Source organism: Carcharodon carcharias, chromosome 6 (genome assembly GCF_017639515.1).
Source record: "Carcharodon carcharias isolate sCarCar2 chromosome 6, sCarCar2.pri, whole genome shotgun sequence".
NCBI lineage: Eukaryota > Metazoa > Chordata > Chondrichthyes > Lamniformes > Lamnidae > Carcharodon > Carcharodon carcharias.
This window is the reverse complement of record NC_054472.1, coordinates 119,156,478-119,181,325: the sequence shown is the minus strand read 5'-3', so window position 1 is coordinate 119,181,325 and position 24,848 is coordinate 119,156,478. Positions and strand designations below refer to the sequence as shown.

At 41.7% G+C, this 24,848-nt stretch overlaps 1 protein-coding gene across 4 annotated transcripts in view; it reads left to right on the top strand.

Annotated features, from left to right (window-relative positions):
* Positions 1-24,848, top strand: part of rock1 (Rho-associated, coiled-coil containing protein kinase 1) — a 226,223-nt gene that overhangs the window by 96,303 nt on the left and 105,072 nt on the right. For all 4 annotated transcript variants that reach the window (XM_041189415.1, XM_041189414.1, XM_041189416.1 and 1 more), the window contains 6 exons: positions 644-781; positions 5,724-5,899; positions 6,623-6,707; positions 16,748-16,892; positions 17,761-17,899; positions 18,789-18,880. In XM_041189415.1, coding sequence (XP_041045349.1) covers positions 644-781; positions 5,724-5,899; positions 6,623-6,707; positions 16,748-16,892; positions 17,761-17,899; positions 18,789-18,880 — 775 coding nt within the window. The remainder of the gene's footprint in view (positions 1-643; positions 782-5,723; positions 5,900-6,622; positions 6,708-16,747; positions 16,893-17,760; positions 17,900-18,788; positions 18,881-24,848) is intronic.

Here is a 24,848-nt window from a genome sequence, read left to right as displayed (position 1 = left end):
CTCTTAACTTGTGGAGTGAATCAAATTGGCTGAACGTGGCATCTGTAAATGTGGAACGGTTGAGAAAACAACAACCCCTATAAAGATACTCGAGGAAACATCTTGAGCAAGCAATTTAATTAGATTTTCACTGGTTGCTGATTCATAGCTTTTCTACCTTCCTTCTGGTCAGAAGAACTTACAAAATAGGTTTTGCGTCTTTTCCTTTTTTAATTGCTGTGGCATTTGCGTGAATTACTAATATTGTTCCATGGAGTAAAGAAGATTGAATGTGTGCAACACAGACTCAGTGCATGATGGACATAAGTTAGATGCAAAACTTTTAATTAATCTTTTAGAAACTAAAGACTTCTGCTGTTTATAAAGTTTGTCTAATTTTTACGATAAAATTTGAGATTTTTAAATGTTTGCAACTCAATCATTTTAAGTCCTTCATTATTTGTGACAAATTTGGAAATTGAAAGGATAAATTCCAATGTGTTTCATGAAATTAAAATATTTTAACTATTGAGTGGTAAATATAGTCATTAAAAATTACTGAGGGCAAAAAAACATGGTGGGTATATTCATCTGATGTTAAACATGACATTATTTAACCTTGGACTTAAAGACTGAGTTAACTACTGTTGCAATATTTTTTAAGGTGAGACACAGAGGTACAAGAAAAGTATTCGCAATGAAACTGCTCAGCAAGTTTGAGATGATTAAGCGATCTGATTCAGCATTCTTCTGGGAAGAGAGGGGCATTATGGCTTTTGCAAATAGTCCATGGGTTGTACAGGTATTTTAAATTTGTTTTTACTATTATGTGCAGTTGTATTGAGTAGCTTTGCAAATCTGTGTATAAACTATGGATTTGTTGAATCTGAAAATCATCACATCCAAGTTGTTATAAATGATTTTCAACTTGAAAAATAATTACTTCACCAATAAATCTGAGAGGTTAACGAATAATCAAGTGACTAACTAAACCATACTGATCAGGAAGGTCCCAGATTCATCCCTGGCCTGTTAGCGGTAATCTGATTTCAGCTGGGGCAGCCATACGGATATGGATGAAGCAAAAATCTGCCAATGTTCTTGCTTTAATGATAAAAACAAAATACTGAGGATGCTGGAAATCTGAAACAAAAACAAAATGCTGGAAAAGCTCAGCAGGTCCGACAGCATCTGTGGAGAGAGAAACAGAGTTGACGTTTCGAGTCCATATGACTTCTTCAGAGCTACAGAGAAGTAGAAATGTGGTGAAATTTATACTATTTAAGGGGGGAGTGGAGCAGGTGAAGCTGGATAGAAGGCCAGCGATAGGTGGGGGCAAAGGAAAGATTGACAAAGATGTCATGAACAAAAGGACAAAGGGAGTGTTAAAGGTAGTGGTAAGAGCTAAAAAATGTGCTGATAGTGACAGGTGAGGTGAGAAAGCAGAATGTGATAATAGCATTTACCTCGACAACAGCTCCTTACACCCTGCTTCCTGTAAGGACTCCATCCTATTCTGTCAATTCCTTCGCCTCCGTTGCATCTGTTCCGATGATGCCACTTTCCAAAACGGCGCTTCTGACATGTCTTCCTTCTTCCTTAATCGAGGTTTTCCATCCACGGTGGTTGACAGGGTCCTCAACCGTGTCCAACCCATTTCCTGCGCCTCTGCCCCTACATCGTTCTCTCCCTCCCAGAACCATGATAGGGTCCCCCTTTCCTCACTTTTCACCCCACCAACCACCGCATTCAAAGGATCATCCTTCGCCATTTCCGCCAACTCCAGCATGATGCCACCACCAAACATATCTTCTCCTCACCCCCCTGTCAGCAATCTGTAGGGACCGTTCCCTCTAGAACACCCTATTCCATCACCCCCAACACCTCATCCTCTTCCACAGCACCTTCTCATGCAATCACAGAAGGTGCAACATCTGCCCCTTTACCTCCCCCCTCCTCACCGTCCAAGGGCCCAAACTCCTTTCAGGTGAAACAGTGCTTCACTTGCACCTCCTTCAATTTGGTCTACTGTATTTGTTGCTCCCAGTGCGGTCTCCTCTACATTGGAGAGACCAAACGCAGACTGGGTGACCGTTTTGCAGAGCACCTCCAGTCTGTCTGCAAGCATGACCCAGACCTTCCTGTCACTTACCATTTCAACGCACCATCCTGCTCTCATGCCTACATGTCCGTCCTTGGCCTGTTGCAATGTTCCAGTGGAGCCCAATGCACCTGGAGGAACAGCACCTCATCTTCTGATTAGGCACTTTACAGCCTTCCAGACTTAACATTGAGTTCACCAACTTCAGACCATGAACTCTCTCCTCTATCTACACCCCTTTTTTATCCTTTTTTCAATATTCATTTTTATTTTTTATCTACTTATTTTTATTCACTCTTATTTTCATTCATTTTATTCATTGTTTTATCCCCCCTCTTTTTATCCCCCGTTTTTTATCCCATTTTCAATCCCTTCCCCCTCCCCACCACCCCCTCCCCCCACCCCACCCCCACAAGGACCATCTGTTACTTGTTCATGTTGCTCTTTTCAGAGTGCTTACCCTTGTCCTGCTATTATCACATTCTGCTTTCTCATTTTAATGTCACTATCAGCATCTCTTTTTTTTTAGCTCTTATCACTACCATTAACACTGCCTTTGTCCTTTTGTTCATGACACCTTTGTCAATCTTTCTTTTGCCCCTACTTATTGTTGGCCTTCTATCCAGCTTCACCAGCTCCACCCCACCCCCCCACCCTTAAACAGTATAAATTTCACCACATTTCTACTTCTCTGTTGCTCTGAAGAAGAGTCATACGGACTCGAAACATCAACTCTGTTTCCCTCTGCACAGATGTTGTCGGACCTACTGAGTTTTTCCACCATTTTCTGGTTTTGTTCCTTACTATAATGCTTTTCTAGGGCTGAAAGGCATTGTGCATAGCATCAGATGAGGGCACCAGGTTTGGCTGTTATTCACCATATCTGACTGTCATTGTTTACTGCTGGGTAATAGCCATTTGGACATGATATCAGAGGGAGACTTGTGCCTGTGGCAACATACACAGGAAGCTATCAATGTTTTTTGGAGGGAGGAGAGAAAATTGGCTAGAGACACCACTTCCAAAGTTGAAAGTTCCAAATAAAACTATTTTCAACTGGATACCATGCAGACCACCTTTCTAATAGCTTTTAACGTAATATATTGTATTCAACATAATTTTAATTTATATTACCCGGTAAATACATTTATGAAATATGGCTTATATATTCTATAGTTAATATACATATTTATGGAAAGCAACAATCAAGCTTGTGTTTTTGATTTTTATATTCCTTCTCATCTTGAATGAGATACTTGTGTATTCACTTGAATAATTTGAACCCTATTAGCGAGAAAGAAGTCCATTGCACTTAAACAAACACCTTAGCAGATGTTTGAGGAAGAATGTGAAGAAGGGACACAGAATAGTTATGTAAAGAATTTCTTGAAGCCTGATCACAGTACAGAAATTAATGTATTGACCATTTCAAAGTGGTGAATGGTTCACCATCATATTGCATTTATTCTTGAATTAAGTGATTTATAATTTTTAAAGTGTATGACAAAAACTTTTGAACTTTTGTGTTGGTTAAAGCTGGAGAACATATTCTTCAAGATCATGCCTTTGATGAGTTTTTGCCATTCTATAGAAGAAAATTCAGCCCTTTTTAAGGCCTTCAGTTGAAAAATTATATGTTGACTCTTTTCACAAGGAACAAGAATTATATTTGTAGATTGTGAATAAAATGATTAATTTTTTGTTTCTTTTCTTTTCCTGTCTCATTACCACGTAATTCTTTTTGTCATTTAATCTCTCCTGTCTTCCACCCTATCAGGGACCTCTCTTTTATCTTCGCTTCCCTCTCCTTTTTCCCTCCCCATTTACTTGTTGTTACAACAATTTATACTACAGGAGGAAAGGGGCGTTGATTGGTTGACAAATCGACTGATTGGACGAGATGTTGCCATGGAGAAAGCAATGGGAAACTATAGGCTCCCCAAGCTAGGTAATTCTAAAAAGATGCAAGGTTTGAACATACTTTGTTTGCAGAGAACATGTCCCTGTGTATGAATGTATGTCGCTTCTAGCAAGCGTGAATGAGCCACGATGTCAAGGTTCAAGGATTGTTCAGCAAGTGCTGCCCATTTGCAGAATCACATCTAAAGTAGACATTTTGTTTTGGGTTTTGCTTGTGTGTTTTGGTTGAGTATGGTCTGTACTCCACCTGTTACGAACAACGGAAGCAACATGCAGTTTGATTCACCAGCCAATCACTGGGATGTACAGCTTACATACCTGGCATCACATCAGCACTGAAATTCATAAACGACAATCGACAGAATATCTTTTTAGACTAATGGCTGCATCCTGGTGGTGGAAAATACCATTCATATCGCCACTGCATTGGAGCAGCATGAAAAGGCTTGCTTAACCTGTTGTTCAAATTTTTGAGATGCTTTGCCAGTCCAGCCAATTTGAGGTAGACTGGGCACTTTTCAAGTCTGAAAATGGTGGTGTTTGGGCAATTTGTGAGTTTGCATGATATAAAGCGCACAGTGATCAGATCAGGATAGCCATTGTTCTGTAGGATATCTTTGATGTACTCTTTTTGTGTGCTAAGCTTACAAGGCGAGTAAATGGCAAGTGCCATATTTACAAGATTGGTGATAAAGCCATTCTTATAGCATGTGGAGCTATACAGATCTGAATGCGTATATTGACCGATGAAAGTAAGCTTGCGGTAGACAGTGGTGGAGAATGGATTAGCAGATTTCTCAACTAGCACTTTGAGAAAAGGAAGCACATGAAACTGCTACATCTCAAAAGTGAATTTGAGCATGGGATGGAGCGTGTTAAGGTCTGTAAGAAAATCGTAACACTTGGCTGCAGATTCCGAGATCATGAATGTATCGTCTATGTATCAGAAATCAGCACAGGGTTGGAAGGTAGGGCTCATTCTATCAAAAACGTGTTTCTTGTGGAAACCAATGAAAATGTTAGTGAGTGCTGGATATAGAGGGGACCTCAGGGGTACACCATCTATTTAGACATACAGGACCGTACCCAGCCAGCCTGCACTTGTAAAACACAAAACAACATCTACTGTTAGATGTGATTCCATGATTGGGAAGCACTAAACAACCCTGAGTGTGTTAACAGCTATACTAACAACAAACTTAAGATAATCAGTTGAGTGTAATGTGCTTCATTTACACTTGCTAGAAGCAACATAGATTCCTATGCAGAGGCCCCTTCTCTGCAAACATAAGGAAGATGTTTAAGCCTCGCACCATTTTAAAATACCCAGGAACTCGGGGAGCGTAGAGTTCTGTTGTCCATGTCAATGCCTCAGCCAGTTAGAGTCAGCTTGCTAAACAATCAGTGCCTGTAGTATAAATTGTTGTGATTGTTTGAAATTTGGCATTCTTGGGTTTGTCCTGATGAATGCAAGACGAAACACTTCGGCAGCATGTCTCTGTTTTCAGCAATACTAAAGGTCATGGACCTGAAAATGAACTCTATTTCTCTCTTCACAGATGCTATATATTTCCTGCATTTTTTATTTTTATTTCCAACTGCAATATTTTGCTTCTGACATAAGTTGAGTGATTATTGTCATTTGCATAGTATGTAATTGCAATGTTGCTTTTGATAGTTTTGCTGTTATGAATTGATAAATCTGTTATTATTCTCTAAATAGCTATCTTACGCATTCCAAGATAACCGTTATCTCTACATGGTGATGGAATACATGCCTGGTGGGGATCTCGTAAATTTAATGAGTAATTATGATATGCCTGAAAAATGGGCCAGGTTTTACACAGCAGAAGTTGTACTTGCTCTGGATGCCATTCATTCTATGGGTTTCATTCACAGGTAATTAATCATTCTCAGCAGTTAATCCTGACTGTTGTAAATTGATTTGATAATCTTAGTTTCTTGCAGTTATGTTACAGCTTTAGTGTTATTTAAAATATGTACAAAAATTCACATGAACAACATGTGCGTGAGAACTGTGGCTCAATGGTAGCACCCTCACCTGGATCAGAAGGTTACGGATTCATGTGCCACTCCAGAGACTTGAGCGCAAACTCTAAACTGATGCTGCATTGCAGAATTGAGGAGTGCTGCACTGTCATAAGCATTGTTTTTCAAATGAGAAATTAAACCATGACCCTATCTGCCCTCTGAGGTAGGTGTAAAAGATCCATGGCACTATTTTGAAGAAGAGCAGGGAAGTTCTCCTTTTTTCCTGCCAATACTTATACTCTATTTGTCCAGCATCACTAAAATAGCTTAGGTCATCATTATCGCGTTGCTATCTGTGGGCATATTAGCTGCTGCATTTTCTACATGACAATAGTGACGACACATCAAGAATACTTCATTAGCTGTAAAGTGCTTTGCGCCATCCTGAGGTTGTGAAATATGCTATCAAAATGTTATTTTTATCTTTGTGTGGATGTGCATGTGCATGTTACAATGTGGTTTGTCTGTGTTAAATATCTACGAGGACTTTGCTGACTGTTAACACCTAAACTACCTTCTATTTTCCCAAAGTATTTTATTAAAAATGTGCATTTCTTGTCTTTTTGTCAGAGATGTGAAGCCAGATAATATGTTACTTGACAAATGTGGTCATTTAAAATTAGCAGACTTTGGAACTTGCATGAAGATGAATAAAGTAAGTAGTAATATTCCATGTTGGATATTTTTCCCTAGGAAATGTTTGTTTGTTTTTAATTTTTCTGGTGTTTCAAGTTTGATGAGTTGTCCCTATTTTGTTGTTGTATTGATTTCTTTCCTAATATACTGTTGAATTACATAACACTGAACTATTGTCTTATTTTGTGTAATTCAAGATATATTTATTGCTAAATAGTGTAATGCTTTGAGAGATTCAGTTGACATCACACAACTTCAGTTTTGATCTGATATTCTGAACTCTGAGTGATAATTTCCAGCTTACAGATGCTCTTGTGACTTCTGTGGTGATATGGACTTTTATTGCATTGGATTACATTGGATATAAGGCACAGAAACAGGCCATTTGACCCAGCCAGTCCATGCTGATGTTTATGCTTCACTTAAGTCTCCTCCAATTTTTTTCTCATTTAAATCTACCATTCATACCATCTCTTCCCTTTTCCATCATGTACTCATCTAGTTTGGAAAGAATATGAGAACAAAACATAAAAATTAGGAGTAGGACTGGGCCATTTGGCCCCTCAAGCCTGCTCTGTCATTCAATAAGATCATGACTAATCTTATGTGGCCTTAACTCCATTTTCCTGCCTGCTCCACCTCGTAACCCTCGACCCTCTAGTAGAGCAAAAATCTGTCTAATTCAGTCTTGAATATATCAAATGACCCAGTCTCCACTGCTATCTAGAGTAGAGAACTCCAAAGCTTAACAACCATCTGCAAGAAGAGATTCCTGCTCATTTCCATCTTAAATAGGAGACCCCTTATTTTGAAACCGTACCTCCCAAGTTCTTGATTTTCCCATGAGGGGAAACACCCTCAGCATCTAACCTGTCAAACCCCCTCAGAATCCTGTGTGTTTCAGTAAAATCACTATCATCTTCTAAACTCCAGTGAGTATAGGTCCAACCTGCTCAACCTCTCCTCATAAGGCAACCCAGGAATCGACCTCTGAACTGCCTCTATTGCAAGTATATCCTTCCTCAAATAAGGAGACCAAAACTGTATGCAGTACTCCAGGTGTGGTCTATACGACTGTAGCCAGACTTCCCTAATTTTTGTGCTCTATTCCCTTCCAGTGAAAACCAACATTTGCCTTCCTAATTACCTGTACCTGCACCCTTAACTTTCTTGTGATTCATGAACGAGGATATCCAGATCTCTCTGTACTGTAGCATTCTGCAGTCTCTCTTCATTTAAATAATATTTTGCTTTTGTATTCTTCCTACCAAAGTGGACAACCTCACATTTTCCCACATTATATCCTATCTGCCAAATTTTTGCCCATTCAACCTATCTATAATCCCTTTGCAGTTTCTTTGTGCTCTCCTCGCAACTTGCTTTGCCATCCAGCTTTGTGTCGTCAGAAAATTTGGCTACAGTAAACTCTGTTCCTTCATCCAAGTCATTAATATAGATTGTAAATACTTGAGGCCCCAGCACTGATTCCTGTGGATCCCCTACTGTGGATCAATTCACCAACCTGAAAATGACCCATTTATCCTGGCTCTCTGTTGCCGGTCAATTAACCATTACGCTATCCATGTTAATATGTTATCCCCAACATCATAAGCTGTTATCTTGTGTAGTAACCTTTTATGTGGCACCTTACCAAATGCCTTTTGGAAATCCAAATACACTACAACAGTTGCTTACCCTTTATCTACCCTGTTTGTTACATCCTCAAAGAATTGTAGTAAATTTGTCAGATTCGCTTCCCCTATACTATTCACTTCAACGACTCCTTTTGGTAGCAAGCTCACATTCTCACCACCCATTGAGTGAAGATGTTTCTTCTGACTTCCCTATTGGATTTTTTGGTGATTATCTTATAATGATGACCTCTAATTATGCTCTTCCTCACAAGAGGAAACATTCTCTCTGTTTCCACTCTCCATTAGGTCACTCCACAACTGTTTTGTTTCAAGAGAGAAGAGATCCAGCCTGTCAATCCTTTCTTGATATGTATACCCACGCATTTCTGGTATCATCTTTTTAAATCTTCTCTGTACCCCTCTAGTGTCTCTCTGTCTTTTTTATGATACGGCGACCAGAACTGCATGCAGTCCTCAAAATGTGATCTAACCAAGGTTTGATACAGGTTTAGCATAACTTCCCTACTTTTCAATTCTATCCATCTAAAAATAAAACCTGTGGTTACCCTTTTTTTAATGGCCTAGCTAACCTGTGGTGCAAATTTTAGTAATTGTGTAGTTTTACTCTGAGGTCCCTTTTGTCCCTCTATCCCATCTCACCTTGCACTATGCAAGTAATAACGTTAGCTCCCTACCACATGTACTACCTCACGTTTTTCTGTGTTGAACTTCATTTGCCAATTATTTGCCCATTCTTTTAGTTTATAAATTTCCTTCTGTAATTCGTTGACCCACACAGAATTATGTGAAAATGAGTAATAGCTGTTTCTATCTAGTGATGATCTGCATTTTTTTATTGTCTTGCTGTACTGCGAATATCTCATCCTTTATTTGCTCATCATCAGCATAGAAATATAAATTCTTGTGATACGGCAAAAGGAAGTAATGTAGAACTTCATATTGTACACATATTGGTTAGGATGTATTCCCCTATTCCTATTACATATTGTTGCAAATATCTGGTTCATGTGTTTTAGTATATAATTTTTAGTTTTAGGAATTAAAGTTTAACAGCAGAAAATGGAATAAATGCAGTTAAAGCAAGCTTGGAGTCTACTACCTTTAAAAGGTTGGGGCATGTTATTTTACGAGGTTAACAACTAGAAAGGCAAGATCATAAAACATCATGGACTTACTTAGCTAAAGAACTGGAGATGTGATGTCTGCAATGCTTATAAGAACAAGGGCATTCCAGAAAGATGTTTTGGCTTAGGAAGGTAAAGATAAATTAGTTTACAAGCATTCAGTAAACCCTGAAAGGTTGTAAAACCCATTTGCTTCATCAGATCAAAAAATAAATTGTAAATGAGGGATAAATAATCTGAAGGTTGGTTTGCGCTGTCATGGGTATGGATGTAGTTTAGGGAAGTTCTCTGGTTTTAGTTTATCTGGGTGTTTGCTGGGAGTCAGTTGCAGTTTGGACTTGTGTGTGGTTTGCAGCTCATTGAGAGAAGTTAACCAAAGTAAATGATAGTTAGATACCCTGTAAGCAGATTAAAGAACTAATGTCATCATTGACGACATGGAATGTGGGTGAGGCTTAATCTCAGTTTGAATTTTGTGAGACAACAAAAGCAGGAAGATTGTCTAGTTTGAAACTGGTGGAAGAATCTACAGTGGTCCTTCACAGAGTTTTCAAAGAAAGCAGCAAGCAAATTAATTAGAAGTATTGAAAAGTAATCAGAACAAGGGACTGAGGCATCCACAGTCAAAAGGTGGTAAATGAAGGTTTTATCTCTGAGCTGGCATGAGGAGGATTCTCAAGAGGACTGTGGCATACTTGTGGATGGTCCCTATAGAAGTAAATAAAAGATGAATGATTCTTCTATGAGAATTCTTGGAGGAAGTAAGAAATAAACCTAAGTGCATAATATACATAGTTATAAGCTATAGTGTTAACTTACTTGTATTTGCTTTGTTTAATTTGTTCTATATACAACAAAGTTTCTGTTTTTGTTTAAAAAGTGAAATCTTGTGATGTTGTTCTATTGGTTAAAACAAGAGGCGGAATCATCCAAGATTTGCATTAAGTGCGGTACTGGGCCGCCAGCCACATTAGCGGCTTCTCATACCGTCTCATTCCAAACCCACTTCGTTAATTATGCATTCCTGGGAAACAAGCTGTTTGGATGGTGGGCAGGCTCCAATTCACCCACCACGCCATCACCTCACCACTTAACCATGCCGGGCACCATATTTAAAGTGCAGTCGTGTGTGCACCTCTCAGCGCTTCCAGCCCAGGACTGCTGCAAATAAGACATGGCCCCGAAAGGCAAGAAGACTGCAGCCTCCAGGTTTAGTGACACGTTCCTGGAGCGCCTTTGGGATGCTGTGGAGGCCCACAGGGTAATGTCCTCTACCCCACCGATCTGGCCGCAGGAGAGGCAGCAAGATTACCACTCCAGCTTGGTAGGCGATGCTAATGCTGCACAGCAGAGGTTGGCCATCCAGTGCAGATAGAGGATGAATGATCTCATCCGTATCCCCAGGATAAGGCAACTATCTCATCAACCTAACCACACATTCAAGCCCATCACACATTCACCGGTATCTCACTCACTGCCAGCTCAATGGACATCACCACTCATTCTTTCACACACACCCTCACATCTCCATCTGGCCTCATCTGCTCTGGAGACTGCCTCCTCAGCCCTTACCATCTTGAGGCCACTAGCACAGATCAGCTTGTGCCCCCACACAAACCCTGGGATATCCCCATTCCCCAGGACAGCCATCACCCTGCAGCCTCTTCCCTTGCCTAAGGCCACTTCTCCCCCTTCCCCAAACAAGCCCTAGCCCTGAAGCCGTATAAAGCCACCCCCACCTTATGGCTGGTCTGGTAGATAGAGACCTGCCTGAACCCCCCTAAAAGTGCTGTGGTGCTGTCTGCGAAGCCTGGCGCTGATGACTGCAAGTGTTACCCGAAGCAAGATAGGCAAACAAACCTTGAAGTCCTGAGCAAAGTGCAGCTCACCAAGTGCGCGTAACTTATGTACAGTTGTGAAACACGTCGGCTTGATTGGGCGAACCATCCAGCATAGGGGGGATGAGTCCACTGGGCTAGCCTTATAATGATATGCAGATGTATTACAATGAGGTTCCCAACATTCGATGGTGGGAAAGGTGGCCTGCCATCGACAGGCTGAGTGGATGATCGCAAACTGGTTTCATGACGTCGTGAAACAGATTTTTGGCCTTCTCGCCTTATTGTCCGCTCACGCGCTGAGCAAGCCCAAGGTGTTTCATTTCTTTTTAAATGTTAATGATCCCTAACTGGATCATAATACTTTCACTGCTGGTACTTTTTGTTTATTTCTTCATGGGATGTTAACATTGGCATGGCGACCATTTATTGCCCATCCCTAATTGCCTTTGAGAAGATAATGGCGAGAGGACTTACTGAGCTGCTGCAATCCACCTGGTGTCGATACACCCATAGTGCTGATAGCAAAGAGTTCCAGGTTCTTGATTCAATAACAGTGAAGAAACAACGGTATGGTTGCAAGTCAGGTTGGCGTGTGGCTTGGAGGGAAAGTTGCAAATGGTTGTATTCCCATGTATCTGCTGCCCTTGTCTTTCTACATGGTGGAATTTGTGAGTTTTTGAGGTGCTTTTGAAGGAGGCTTGGCGAATTGCTGCAGTGTGTCTAACAGACGGTGCAAATAGCTGACAGTGTGTGCTGGTGGTGAGGGGAGTGATTGTTTAAGATGGTGGATGGGGTGCCAATCAAATGGGCTGCTTTGTTCTGGATAGCGTTGAGCTTCTTAAATGTTGTTACTCGCTGCTGAATTCCCAGCCTTTGATCTTCCCTGGTAGCCATAATGTTCATATGGTTGCTCCAATTAAATTCCTGGTCAATGGTGAACCCCAAGATGTGATGGTTGTGGAATTGAGCAGTGTTAATGCCATTGACATTCAAGGAGAGGAAGCTAGATTTCCTCTTCTCCCCTTAAATTCTCCCAACAAGATCTGTATGTACTATTCCAAATTTGGAAACAATTTAAATAAGTCTATTGGCTTTGCTAATATTTTATGCTTTTGGTAATATTCACTAGTTTTGGAGCTTTTTGAAAAAAAATCCTGTTGCAATGTTTTTTCTGGTCTCCTTCTGCTTTTATTTTATAAATGTTTTGCAGTGTTTTCTTCTTTTGCCAAGTTGCTGACCATCTGGGTTTTTGTTGACCCACTGAGAATCTATTTTAGTCCTCACTAAAATTAACACTACCTCATCCTCCAGAGTGAGATCAAGGAGCTTAGCAAAATTGAAGTCAATGGGAATCGAGGGGAAAACTCTCCACTGGTTGGAATCAAACCAAGCACAAAGGAACATGAATGTGCTTGTTGGAGGTCAATCATCTCAGTCCCAGGACATCACTGCAGGTGTTCCTCAGCATAGTGTCCTTGACCCAACCATCTTCAGCTACTTCATCAATTACCTTCCCTCCATCAAAAAGTCAGAAATTAGGATGTTCATGGATGATTGCACAATGTTCAGCACCATTCGAGACTCCTCAAATACTGAAGCAACAGATGTCCATATGCAGCAAGACTTGGACATATTCAGGCTTGGGCTGACAAGTGGCAAGTAACATTCATACCACACAAGCGCCAGACAATGACCATCTCCAACCAGAGAGAATATAATCATCTCTGCTTGACATTCAATGGCATTACTATGGCTGAATTCCCCCACTACTAACATCCTGGGCATTACCATTGACCAAAAACTGATCTGTACCAGCCATATAAATACTATGGTTATGAGAAGAGATCAGGGGCTGGGAATTCTGTGGCGAGTAACTCACCTTCTGACTCCCCAAAGCTTGTCAGGCATAAGTCAGGAGTGTGATGGAATACTGTCCATTTGCCTGGATGAGTGCGGTTCCAACAATACTCAAGAAGCTCAACACCATCCAGGACAAAGCAGCCGGCTTGATTGGCATCCTATCCACCATCTTAAACATTCACTCCCTCCACCACCAATGCACAGTGGCAGCAGTGTATACCATCTACAAGATACACTGCAAGAATTCACCAAGACTCCTTCAAAAGCATCTTCCAAACCTGCAACCTCTTTCACCTAGAACAATAAGGGCAGCAGATGCATCAGAATCATGGGCACCACCTGCAAGTTGGCCTCCAAGCCACACACAACCTGGAACTTGACTTGACCCTGACTTGGAACTATATCACCGTTCCTTACTGTCACTGGGTTAAAACCCTGGAACTCTCTTCCTAACAGCACTGTGGGTGTATCAATGCCACATGGACTGCTGCGGTTCAAGAAGGTGGCTCACCACCACCTCATTAGGGATGTGCAATAAATACAGGCCGAACCAACACTGTTCACAACAAAAACAGAATTATCTGGAAAAACTCAGCAGGTCTGGCAGCATCGACGGAGAAGAAAAGAGTTGACGTTTCGAGTCCTCATGACCCTTCGACAGGACTCGAAACGTCAACTCTTTTCTTCTCTGCCGATGCTGCCAGACCTGAGTTTTTCCAGGTAATTCTGTTTTTGTTTTGGATTTCCAGCATCCGCAGTTTTTTTGTTTTTATCTCAGTTTTTTTGTTTTTTTCAACACTGTTCACATCCTGTGAAAATTCATTAAAACAAAAAATGTCCAGCATCAATTTTAACGTCAACATTAAATGTTGTGAATCCTTTTGACCTCTTGCCTATTGTGACATTTTGGACATTTTTTGACCGTTTGTTCCATAAAACAAATTTGATGAAAAGGTTACAAGCAAAGGTTGTGCTTGAAAGCCAAGTGTATTCATGCAGTGTTATTTAAAAAGGGTACCTGACATTGGTTAAAATGCTGCTTATAGTTCAAAAGTGTAAACAATTTACAATTCATTATCGTTGTCGTCACCGACATAAGATGATGGACATGCAGCAAATTAAATCTGTTCGGATGGGCTAGATTCTTGAATAACAAAGAAGTCAAAGGTTATAGGGGTTAGAGGAAAGTAGAGTTGAGGCCACAATCAGATCAGTGTCATGCTTTTAATTCGTATGTTTGTATGGTGTCAGTGAACCCAAGAAAGTATCTACAGCAGACCCAAGTTTTTAACATTAATTTTACTGTTAATGTTCCAAAACTTGAAGTATAAACTCTTCTTGAAATTTAGCACAAGGGTTTGATTCACTGAAGGCTTTCAAAGCTGTACGTGTGAGAAACATAGTTAAACTTTATTATTACTGTATCCTTTGACTACAAGGAAGGCTGAATGTAAACTTGGTCTTTTTTGTCGAGCAATTCCCATGTGACTATTAGCACTTCCACTTCAGCGAGACCTTAATGTACCATTTTGGCACAAAAGTTCACCTACGCTCCAAAGTCAGGTGATGGATCAAGTTTTGGCAGAGGATGTTTCCAGAAACAACTGAAGAAGGCTAAATGAGCAAAGTTGTATTTTGTCTCATATGCTGACACAGAAGACATTGAACTGTTCAAGATTTCTTTGTTATGTTTCTGATTTCAATTTCATTTGTGGTCAGAGCATCTGAATTCTTGACTGGTCCCCTGTGGTGCTTTTTATCTATTTTCATTGATACCAGAAGTGAACAAGAGACATATTAGGTTTGATATGATGCTTAATCCTTTCCAACTATTTCGTAACACTTTATAGAAGCCTCTTAAAAATCCCTCAAGAGCCTGGACCTAAACGTCACTATCCACTGAATCACTATCCACAGTTAAAATATTATTTGTTGTGCATTTTAGATCTTCTGTTTGTTTCATTTTTCTTTGTTATGCCAATGATATTTAATTTCAGTAATTAACATTAGTTAATAGATAAAATGCCACATAGATATGATTTGTTGATATTTAAGCTATAGTGTTGTCTGATGTGATACACCGTTACTTGCCACTCTTGGTTAATTCCATTTACTTGTGTGTGGTACCTCGCCAAGACTGATTTGTTTGTTTCAGTTTGAAGGTAATGCTAGTTAGGATGAAGAATAACTTGATGTTTTAATGATATGGCATAATTTGGAATCCAGTAGAATGGGGATTTGACTTTGGATCCCATTGCTACATTTGCTTTTGCCAGTTGCCCTTCCCTTCCCAGCTGCACTGGAAATGAAGTTAGGCATGTGTATTATAGTGGTGTATATTAATGAAGACTTATTTTGGGACTTCCTAATATCTTAGTATATTTTAAGCTGTAAATATTTCCTCACCTCAGCAAATAGCTTTTCTTGGGGGAAAAAAGACATAAAATCCACTAATACATCAGGATGGCTCCTGTGAGTGTTGCTTTACAGTTTTAGCTTTAGCTCTGCCACTTTTCTAGTGCCACTGGCTTGTAAATTGAATAGTTACAGATTTTTGATCTTTTATATCCTTTAGAAATCTAAAACTGCTTCAAAACCAATGATTATTTTTGAAATGTGGCCACTTCGGTTATGTAGGCAAACAGTAGCCAATTTGCATATAGGTAGCCTGTTGGTATTTTTTGTGGAGTTGGTTGAGGGTTAATTGTTGGCTAAAGCACTGGGAGTATACCTTTTACATCCACCTGAGGCAGCCTCATTCAAAAGATGGCACATTCTACAATGCAGTACTTTTTCATTCATTCTGAAGTGTCAGCCTAGATTATGTATTCAATCCTGAAGTTAGGCTTGAACCCAAGATATTATGATTTAGACAAGAATACTATTATTGAACGAAAATTGTCACAGCTTATTCATCTAATTCTAAATCATTTCAGATTTGATTCTGTACTTAATCATATGTTATCAAACTTTTGTGCCTCACTGAGAAACTCAGTGAACTCAGGACCCTTTTTGTTACAAAGATTGAAACCATCTGATCAGCTGCCTCTGTTGCTTCACTCCCTTCCCTTAGACCATTGGGCCTTATTTCCCCTAAGGCTCCCTCTTCCCCTCAACTTGAATTTACATCTTTCTCCAATCTCCCCTTATGCCCTCTCTGACCTGATCTTATTGATTGGACCCATCTCTTACTTTTCAGACCCTGCTTCTATTAAATTGCTGACCATTCAACTTTCCTTCCTAGTTCCTATGTTATCTCACATTATTTATAGTTTTCTAAGCATGCTCAGTTTTAATTGCTGCACAATTGGCGGCCATGCTTTCAGGCTGCTTAGGTCCTAAAGCCTGGTTGCCCTCTCTAGATCTCTTCACCTCTCCTCCCCATCTTCCTTTAAGACACCCTTCAAAAACCTACCTCTTTGACCAAGCTTTTGGTCACCTGGTCTAATATTTCTTTGTGTCTCAGTGTCAAAACTTTGTTCCATAACACTCCTATAAACTCTTGGGACATTTTATTATGTTAAAGCCGTGATATAAATGCAAGTTGTTGTTAACCAACCATTTTCCTTGTTATTGTAGGAAGGGATGGTACGATGTGATACTGCAGTGGGGACTCCTGATTATATTTCCCCTGAGGTGCTGAAATCTCAAGGAGGAGATGGGTATTATGGGAGGGAGTGTGATTGGTGGTCAGTTGGAGTGTTCCTGTATGAAATGCTTGTTGGTGAGTGATGAAATGGTTCATTAAATGCTAGTACATTTAAATGTTAATTATGTTGTACCATTTCTAGTTTGAAACTAAAATTCAATGTACACAACTTCATACTATTTAGTGTATGAAATTTATGGGGAAATATCAACTTTCTCCATTAACAATCAGATAAGGAACTGAGTCTATAGTTGCCTTGTGGTTGCAACGTGTAAACTTAAAAGTCACCAGTACAACCACTAAATTATACATTTGGCTAGGTGCTGGCACAAAACCAAAGCTGGAAGCTTATGTTAATTTTAAAATGATCTGACTACTCAAGAATTCCACTGAGCTTGGTGTGCTATGGTGCAGCTTTTTTCACTCTGGCTGTAGACAATGATTCTTGAGGCACATTTTGCCAAAAGTGCAACTCACTTCTCATAACATCAGCAGCTAGACTAATTTAAAAAGGAAATTCAAGGACATTGGCTAACTCTAGACCAGTAAAAACTCGTGATTATGGAATGCCTTTTTTGCATATTTGAGTATTCTGCAGGCTGGAAGCTTTAAAATAAAATCTGCATTAAAATTAGATTAAATTTTTGTTAGGTTACATATTGCATCACAAACATGACCCTTTGAGTACAGTGATTAATTTATCGTACCTCAGTGCAATTGGACTGTTAGTATTACACTTTGCGCTGATATGCCTTCCAACATTCCGAGCCACCCATTGAGATAGTGGATAACAAAGTATTGAAATTATTTATTGTGATGGCCATGAACCAGTGGGTAAATTTAAATTGTTAAAAATCTGCTGTTCTTGTTTGTCAGTGTCTTTTTAATACTTAGAGAGCCTATATCTGAACTGATCTTTAATGGTGATTTTTCTTCCTTGTAGGTGACACACCTTTTTATGCAGACTCATTAGTTGGAACGTACAGCAAAATTATGAATCACAAAAACTCATTGACGTTTCCTGATGACAATGAAATTTCCAAGGATGCAAAAAGCCTCATTTGTGCTTTCCTCACTGATAGGTACAGAAAGAAGGCAATGAACCATGAGGAAATATAGTTTTCTCCAGTACATTACTTGAAATACAAATTAATTGATCGAATAGATCTCATAGAGGTACAGGACAAACTAATTTACCTTTTTCCTGGACTCTTCATAACAAGAAAAATCTAATTCAGGATCTTTGTTTACATTCTAGAATATTATTTTAAAATAAGTCCAATTAATTGTGTGAAATCCTTTATTTTCCTTTCATTGGATGTGTGTGCTGATAGCAAGGCCAGCATTTGTCGCCCATCTCTAATTGCCCTTGAGAAGGTGGCGGTGAGCCAACATTGAACCACTGTAGTCCGCTTGGTATAGGTACACCCACACTGCTGTTTGGAAGGGAATTCCAGGATTTTGACCCAACGACAGTGAAGGAACAGCAATATCGTTATCCTGTTAGAATTCGAACCTGATGGGAGTGAATATTCTTTTTCACCCTCTTTTCAGGTCTCTTACAAAGCTCTGTAATTAAAGGGAAGTACACAAAGGTTGTGAAACTGTTCTACAACTTGTGAACGGTTTTCAAAATGTGCAGACTCGAATGTATTCATTTTGGGATTCTGTGAACACTTGATTCTAGCAAAAGCATTTGCAAAAAAATAGTTTCTGAATGAAAGGACAAAATTTTTCAGAAAATTATGTCCTTCACAGGGATTAAGAGCGGCTTTAAAAATTAACGTAATTAGTGGTCAACTGTAACCTATATAAAGGTCGCAAAGAATTGTTCGTGAATTTAGTTTAAACTGAATTGACTTGAATTGAGTGTACAATCTGTCTTTATATAAGCAGAGCTGTAGAGCCTACATATACTGCACTCTTTCCTTACATTGTTGTAGTAACAGATCATTGATTTTTTTCAATTAGGGAAGTAAGACTAGGCCGAAATGGTGTTGCAGAAATCAAAAGGCATCCTTTCTTCCGAAATGATCAGTGGACATGGGAAAACATCAGAGAGAGTAAGTTGCCATAAATTTTACTTCTGTAGCACGTTATGCTATGTTAATTTTGAAGTTGTATTAAAACCATTGTGAATTTTTAAAAATTATTTATATTGCATTACTCCAACTGATTCAGAACCTGAATTTGCATAATTACCGAGGTATAATTACATAGCACAAACTCAAATTGATTCAAATAGCAGAATTTCACAGCATTTGATTCATGGCTTTAAAAAAAGCTACAGTATCCTTATCATCATCACATTGTAAAATGTATTCACTCATTTTCTGAAAGTACATATAAACTGAAGAAGGGCAACAAAGTTTCTGTCTCATTTATTATTCCTGGCTGTACATTCCACAACTCTTTTGAAAAAAAGTTTCTCTTTCTCTGTTGTAAATGTCTTGCATGCAATCTTGAATCTATGGTCCATTGTTCTAGGCCTACAGTCTCTCTCCCACACTCACTCATTCACTCACTCTCTCTCTCCCACACTCTCTCTCACAGACTCACTCACACACTCTCTCCCACAGTCTCACTCACACACTCTCTCCCACACAATCTTCCACACTCTCTCCCACAGACTCTCTCACACACACTCTCCACAGACTCTCACACACTGTCTCCCACAGACTCACTCAAACATTCTCTCCCACAGACTCACTCCCACACACTCTCCCACAGATTCACTCACACATTCTCTCCCACAGACCCACTCACACATTCTCTCCCACAGACTCACTCACACACTCTCTCCCCCAGACTCACTCACACACTCTCTCCCCCGGACTCACTCACACACTCTCTCCCACAGACTCACTCACACACTCTCTCCCACAGACTCACTCACACACTCTCTCCCACAGACTCACTCACACACTATCTCCCACAGACTCACACTCACACTCTCTCACCCGCACTCCCTCACTACTCGAAGGGTTCTTGATGTTTTTGCTTATAGGCTCCATCCCTTGTTATAAAAATTCTATAGCCCCCCTAGTAACACAACACAACTTTTTTTTAAGAGTAGCTCCTATCGCCAGGTAAAAGCCAGCAGCAAACGTGTGCAAGATCCTACAACAGAAAATCAGATGGATCACCATATATGATGTTCACCTAATATCACTTCCCAATATAATGAAGGTCAACTTTCATGGCCGTCCACACCTCACATGAATGATGCCCTGGAACTCGGACCAGGGATCGTGAACCCCCGCTGTCAGCAGGCTGTTTGATCAGCTGCCCATGCTGTTCTCAGCTCTGTAAACAACTGCCACAGACAAGTAGTAGTTAAAAACAAAAAAAACTGCGGATGCTGGAAATCCAAAACAGAAACAAAAACAGAATTACCTGGAAAAACTCAGCAGGTCTGGCAGCATCGGTGGAGAAGAAAAGAGTTGACGTTTCGAGTCCTCATGACCCTTCGACAGAACTTGAGTTCGAGTCCAAGAGACAGTTGAAATATAAGCTGGTTTAAGGTGTGTGTGTGGGGGGTGGAGAGAGAGAGAGAGAGAGAGAGAGAGAGAGAGAGGTGGAGTGGGGGTGTGGTTGTAGGGACAAACAAGCAGTGATAGAAGCAGATCATCAAAAGATGTCAACAACAATAGTACAAAAGAACACATAGGTGTTAAAGTTAAAGTTGGTGATATTATCTAAACGAATGTGCTAATTAAGAATGGATGGTAGGGCACTCAAGGTATAGCTCTAGTGGGGGTGGGGAGAGCATAAAAGATGTAAAAAAAAAAAATTTTTTTTTTATATAATGGAAATAGGTGGGAAAAGGAAAATCTATATAATTTATTGGAAAAAAAAGAAAAGGAAGGGGGAAACAGAAAGGGGGTGGGGATGGGGGAGGGAGCTCACAACCTAAAGTTGTTGAATTCAAAATTCAGTCCGGATGGCTGTAAAGTGCCTAGTTGGAAGATGAGGTGTTGTTCCTCCAGTTTGCGTTGGGCTTCACTGGAACAATGCAGCAAGCCAAGGACAGACATGTGGGCAAGAGAGCAAGGTGGAGTGTTAAAATGGCAAGCGACAGGGAGGTTTGGGTCATTCTTGCGGACAGACCACAGGTGTTCCGCAAAGCGGTCGCCCAGTTTACGTTTGGTCTCTCCAATGTAGAGGAGACCACATTGGGAGCAACGAATGCAGTAGACTAAGTTGGGGGAAATGCAAGTGAAATGCTGCTTCACTTGAAAGGAGTGTTTGGGTCTTTGGACGGTGAGGAGAGAGGAAGTGAAGGGGCAGGTGTTGCATCTTTTGCGTGGGCATGGGGTGGTGCCATAGGAGGGGGTTGAGGAGTAGGGGGTGATGGAGGAGTGGACCAGGGTGTCCTGGAGGTAGCAATCCCTACGGAATGCCAATAGGGGGGGTGAAGGGAAGATGTGTTTGGTGGTGGCATCATGCTGGAATTGGCGGAAATGGCGGAGGATGATCCTTTGAATGCGGAGGCTGGTGGGGTGATAAGTGAGGACAAGAGGGACCCTATCATGTTTCTGGGAGGGAGGAGAAGGCGTGAGGGCGGATGCGCGGGAGATGGGCCGGACACGGTTGAGGGCCCTGTCAACGACCGTGGGTGGAAAACCTCGGTTAAGGAAGAAGGAGGACATGTCAGAGGAACTGTTTTTGAAGGTAGCATCATCGGAACAGATGCGACGGAGGCGAAGGAACTGAGAGAATGGGATGGAGTCCTTACAGGAAGCGGGGTGTGAGGAGCTGTAGTCGAGCTAGCTGTGGGAGTCGGTGGGTTTGTAATGGATATTGGTGGACAGTCTATCACCAGAGATTGAGACAGAGAGATCAAGGAAGGGAAGGGAAGTGTCAGAGATGGACCACGTGAAAATGATGGAGGGGTGGAGATTGGAAGCAAAATTAATAAATTTTTCCAAGTCCCGACGAGAGCATGAAGCGGCACCGAAGTAATCATCGATGTACCGGAGAAAGAGTTGCGGAAGGGGGCCGGAGTAGGACTGGAACAAGGAATGTTCCACATACCCCATAAAGAGACAGGCATAGTTGGGGCCCATGCGGGTACCCATAGCCGCACCTTTTATTTGGAGGAAGTGAGAGGAGTTGAAGGAGAAATTGTTCAGCGTGAGAACAAGTTCAGCCAGACGGAGGAGAGTAGTGGTGGATGGGGATTGTTCGGGCCTCTGTTCGAGGAATAAGCTAAGGACCCTCAGACCATCCTGATGGGGGATGGAGGTGTAGAGGGATTGGACGTCCATGGTGAAGAGGAAGCGGTTGGGGCCAGGGAACTGGAAATTGTTGATGTGACGTAAGGTGTCAGAAGAATCACGGATGTAGGTGGGAAGGGACTGGACAAGGGGAGAGAGAAGGGAGTCAAGATAACGAGAAATGAGTTCTGTGGGGCAGGAGCAAGCTGAGACGATCGGTCTACCGGGGCAGTTCTGTTTGTGGATTTTGGGCAGGAGATAGAAGCGGGCCGTCCGAGGTTGGGCGACTATCAGGTTGGAAGCTGTGGGAGGGAGATCCCCAGAGGAGATGAGGTCAGTGACAGTCCTGGAAACAATGACTTGATGTTCAGTGGTGGGGTCATGGTCCAGGGAGAGGTAGGAGGAAGTGTCTGCGAGTTGACCAAACGTAAACTGGGCGACCGCTTTGCAGAACACCTGCGGTCTGTCCGCAAGAATGACCCAAACCTCCCTGTCGCTTGCCATTTTAACACTCCACCCTGCTCTCTTGCCCACATGACTGTCCTTGGCTTGCTGCATTGTTCCAGTGAAGCCCAACGCAAACTGGAGGAACAACACCTCATCTTCCGACTAGGCACTTTACAGCCATCCGGACTGAATATTGAATTCAACAACTTTAGGTCGTGAGCTCCCTCCCCCATCCCCACCCCCTTTCTGTTTCCCCCTTCCTTTTCTTTTTTATCCAATAAATTATATAGATTTTCCTTTTCCCACCTATTTCCATTACAAAAAGAGAAAAAAAATTTTTTTTTTTTTACATCTTTTATGCTCTCCCCACCCCACTAGAGCTATACCTTGAGTGCCCTACCATGCATTCTTAATTAGCAGATTTGTTTACATAATATCACCAACTTTAACTTTAACACCTATGTGTTCTTTTGTACTATTGTTGTTGACATCTTTTGATGATCTGCTTCTATCACTGCTTGTTTGTCCCTACAACCATACCCCCACTCCACCTCTCTCTCTCTCTCTCTCCTCCCCCCCACACAAACACCTTAAACCAGCTTATATTTCAACTCTTTCTTGGACTCGAACTCAAGTTCTGTCGAAGGGTCATGAGGACTCGAAACGTCAACTCTTTTCTTCTCCACCGATGCTGCCAGACCTGCTGAGTTTTTCCAGGTAATTCTGTTTTTGTTTCTGTTTTGGATTTCCAGCATCCGCAGTTTTTTTGTTTTTATCTCTGTGTTTAATTGACTGCCACTGCTCTTCAAGAAATGCCTACTTCCTTGAAGAAGTTCTGTTCTTTTCTGCGACAAGATTTCCGTACCTCTCTTTTGCCCTGCTCTCCTTCCTTGCTTTCCATTTCCCTCCTGGTGTTTGACAAGGTGTTTACTAAAACCCGCTTTCACAGCCACATCTCCTTTCTCAGTGACTGTCTCCATCTCCGACTTACCCCACGTGGATTTCAACTGAAATTCCACCCCTCATGTTTCGAACCCACCCAGGATTACAGGTATCTCCGGGACATAAAACGTTTCTCGGACTGCTGTTCCCGTCACATTCTGAAATCCACACTCAGTGCCAAGCGCCGCCATATGAACACACTCGACCTCTCCCACCAGCAGCACGGCCGTACCCTTTTGCAAAGCTGCGCGTGCCCCCAGTTTCATTTTATCCTTCGGCTCATCCGACGCCTCAACAAGAAACTTTTTCTCTTTCTCTCAAGTGCTAAGGAACGCAAGCTCCAACAACTCATCGACACCAACACCCATTTAGGACCCTCCACCCCTGCCTGTCCCTCCGTCCCCACCCCATCTTCCAATCCCTACCCCAGCCGTGTATTCACTATACCCCCTGACCTTCCCCTCTCCGATGCTGAACGTTCAGTGCTCAGCAAAGGACTTAGTTTCATACCCTTACGCCCTCACCTCAATGAATTTCGGGCTCGGCATGATGCTGAACTCTTCTTCCGCCGTCTTCGTCTCCGGGCTCAGTTCTTTGGGCAGGAGTCCTCTCCCAGTTCAACGGATCCTTTTACCCATCTCCAATATTCTCTCTCCACCTGGACCCCTCCCTCTGGATTCTTACCTTCTCTTGATCTTTTCATTGAGAACTGTAGGCGCGACATTAGTCGTCTCAATTTCTCTGCCCCTCTCACCCATTCTAACCTGTCTCTCTCTGAACTTACTGCACTCCATTCTCTCAGGTCCAACCCTGACATTGTCATCAAAACCGCTGACAAGGGTGGTGCTGTTGTTGTCTGGCGCACTGACCTCTACTTCGCGGAAGCTGAGCGTCAACTCACAGACACTTCCTCCTACCTCTCCCTGGACCATGACCCCGCCACTGAAGATCAAGCCATTGATTCCAGGACTGTCACTGACCTCATCTCCTCTGGGGATCTTCCTCCCACAGCTTCCAACCTGATAGTTGCCCAACCTCGGACGGCCCGCATCTATCTCCTACCCAAAATCCACAAACAGAACTGCCCCGGTAGACCGATCATCTCAGCTTGTTCCTGCCCCACAGAACTCATTTCTCGTTATCTTGACTCCCTTCTCTCTCCCCTTGTCCAGTCCCTTCCCACCTACATCCGTGATTCCTCTGACACCTTACGTCACATCAACAATTTCCAGTTCCCTGGCCCCAACCGCTTCCTCTTCACCATGGACGTCCAATCCCTCTACACCTCCATCCCCCACCAGGATGGTCTGAGGGTCCTTAGCTTATTCCTCGAACAGAGGCCCGAACAATCCCCATCCACCACTACTCTCCTCTGTCTGGCTGAAGTTGTTCTCACGCTGAACAATTTCTCCTTCAACTCCTC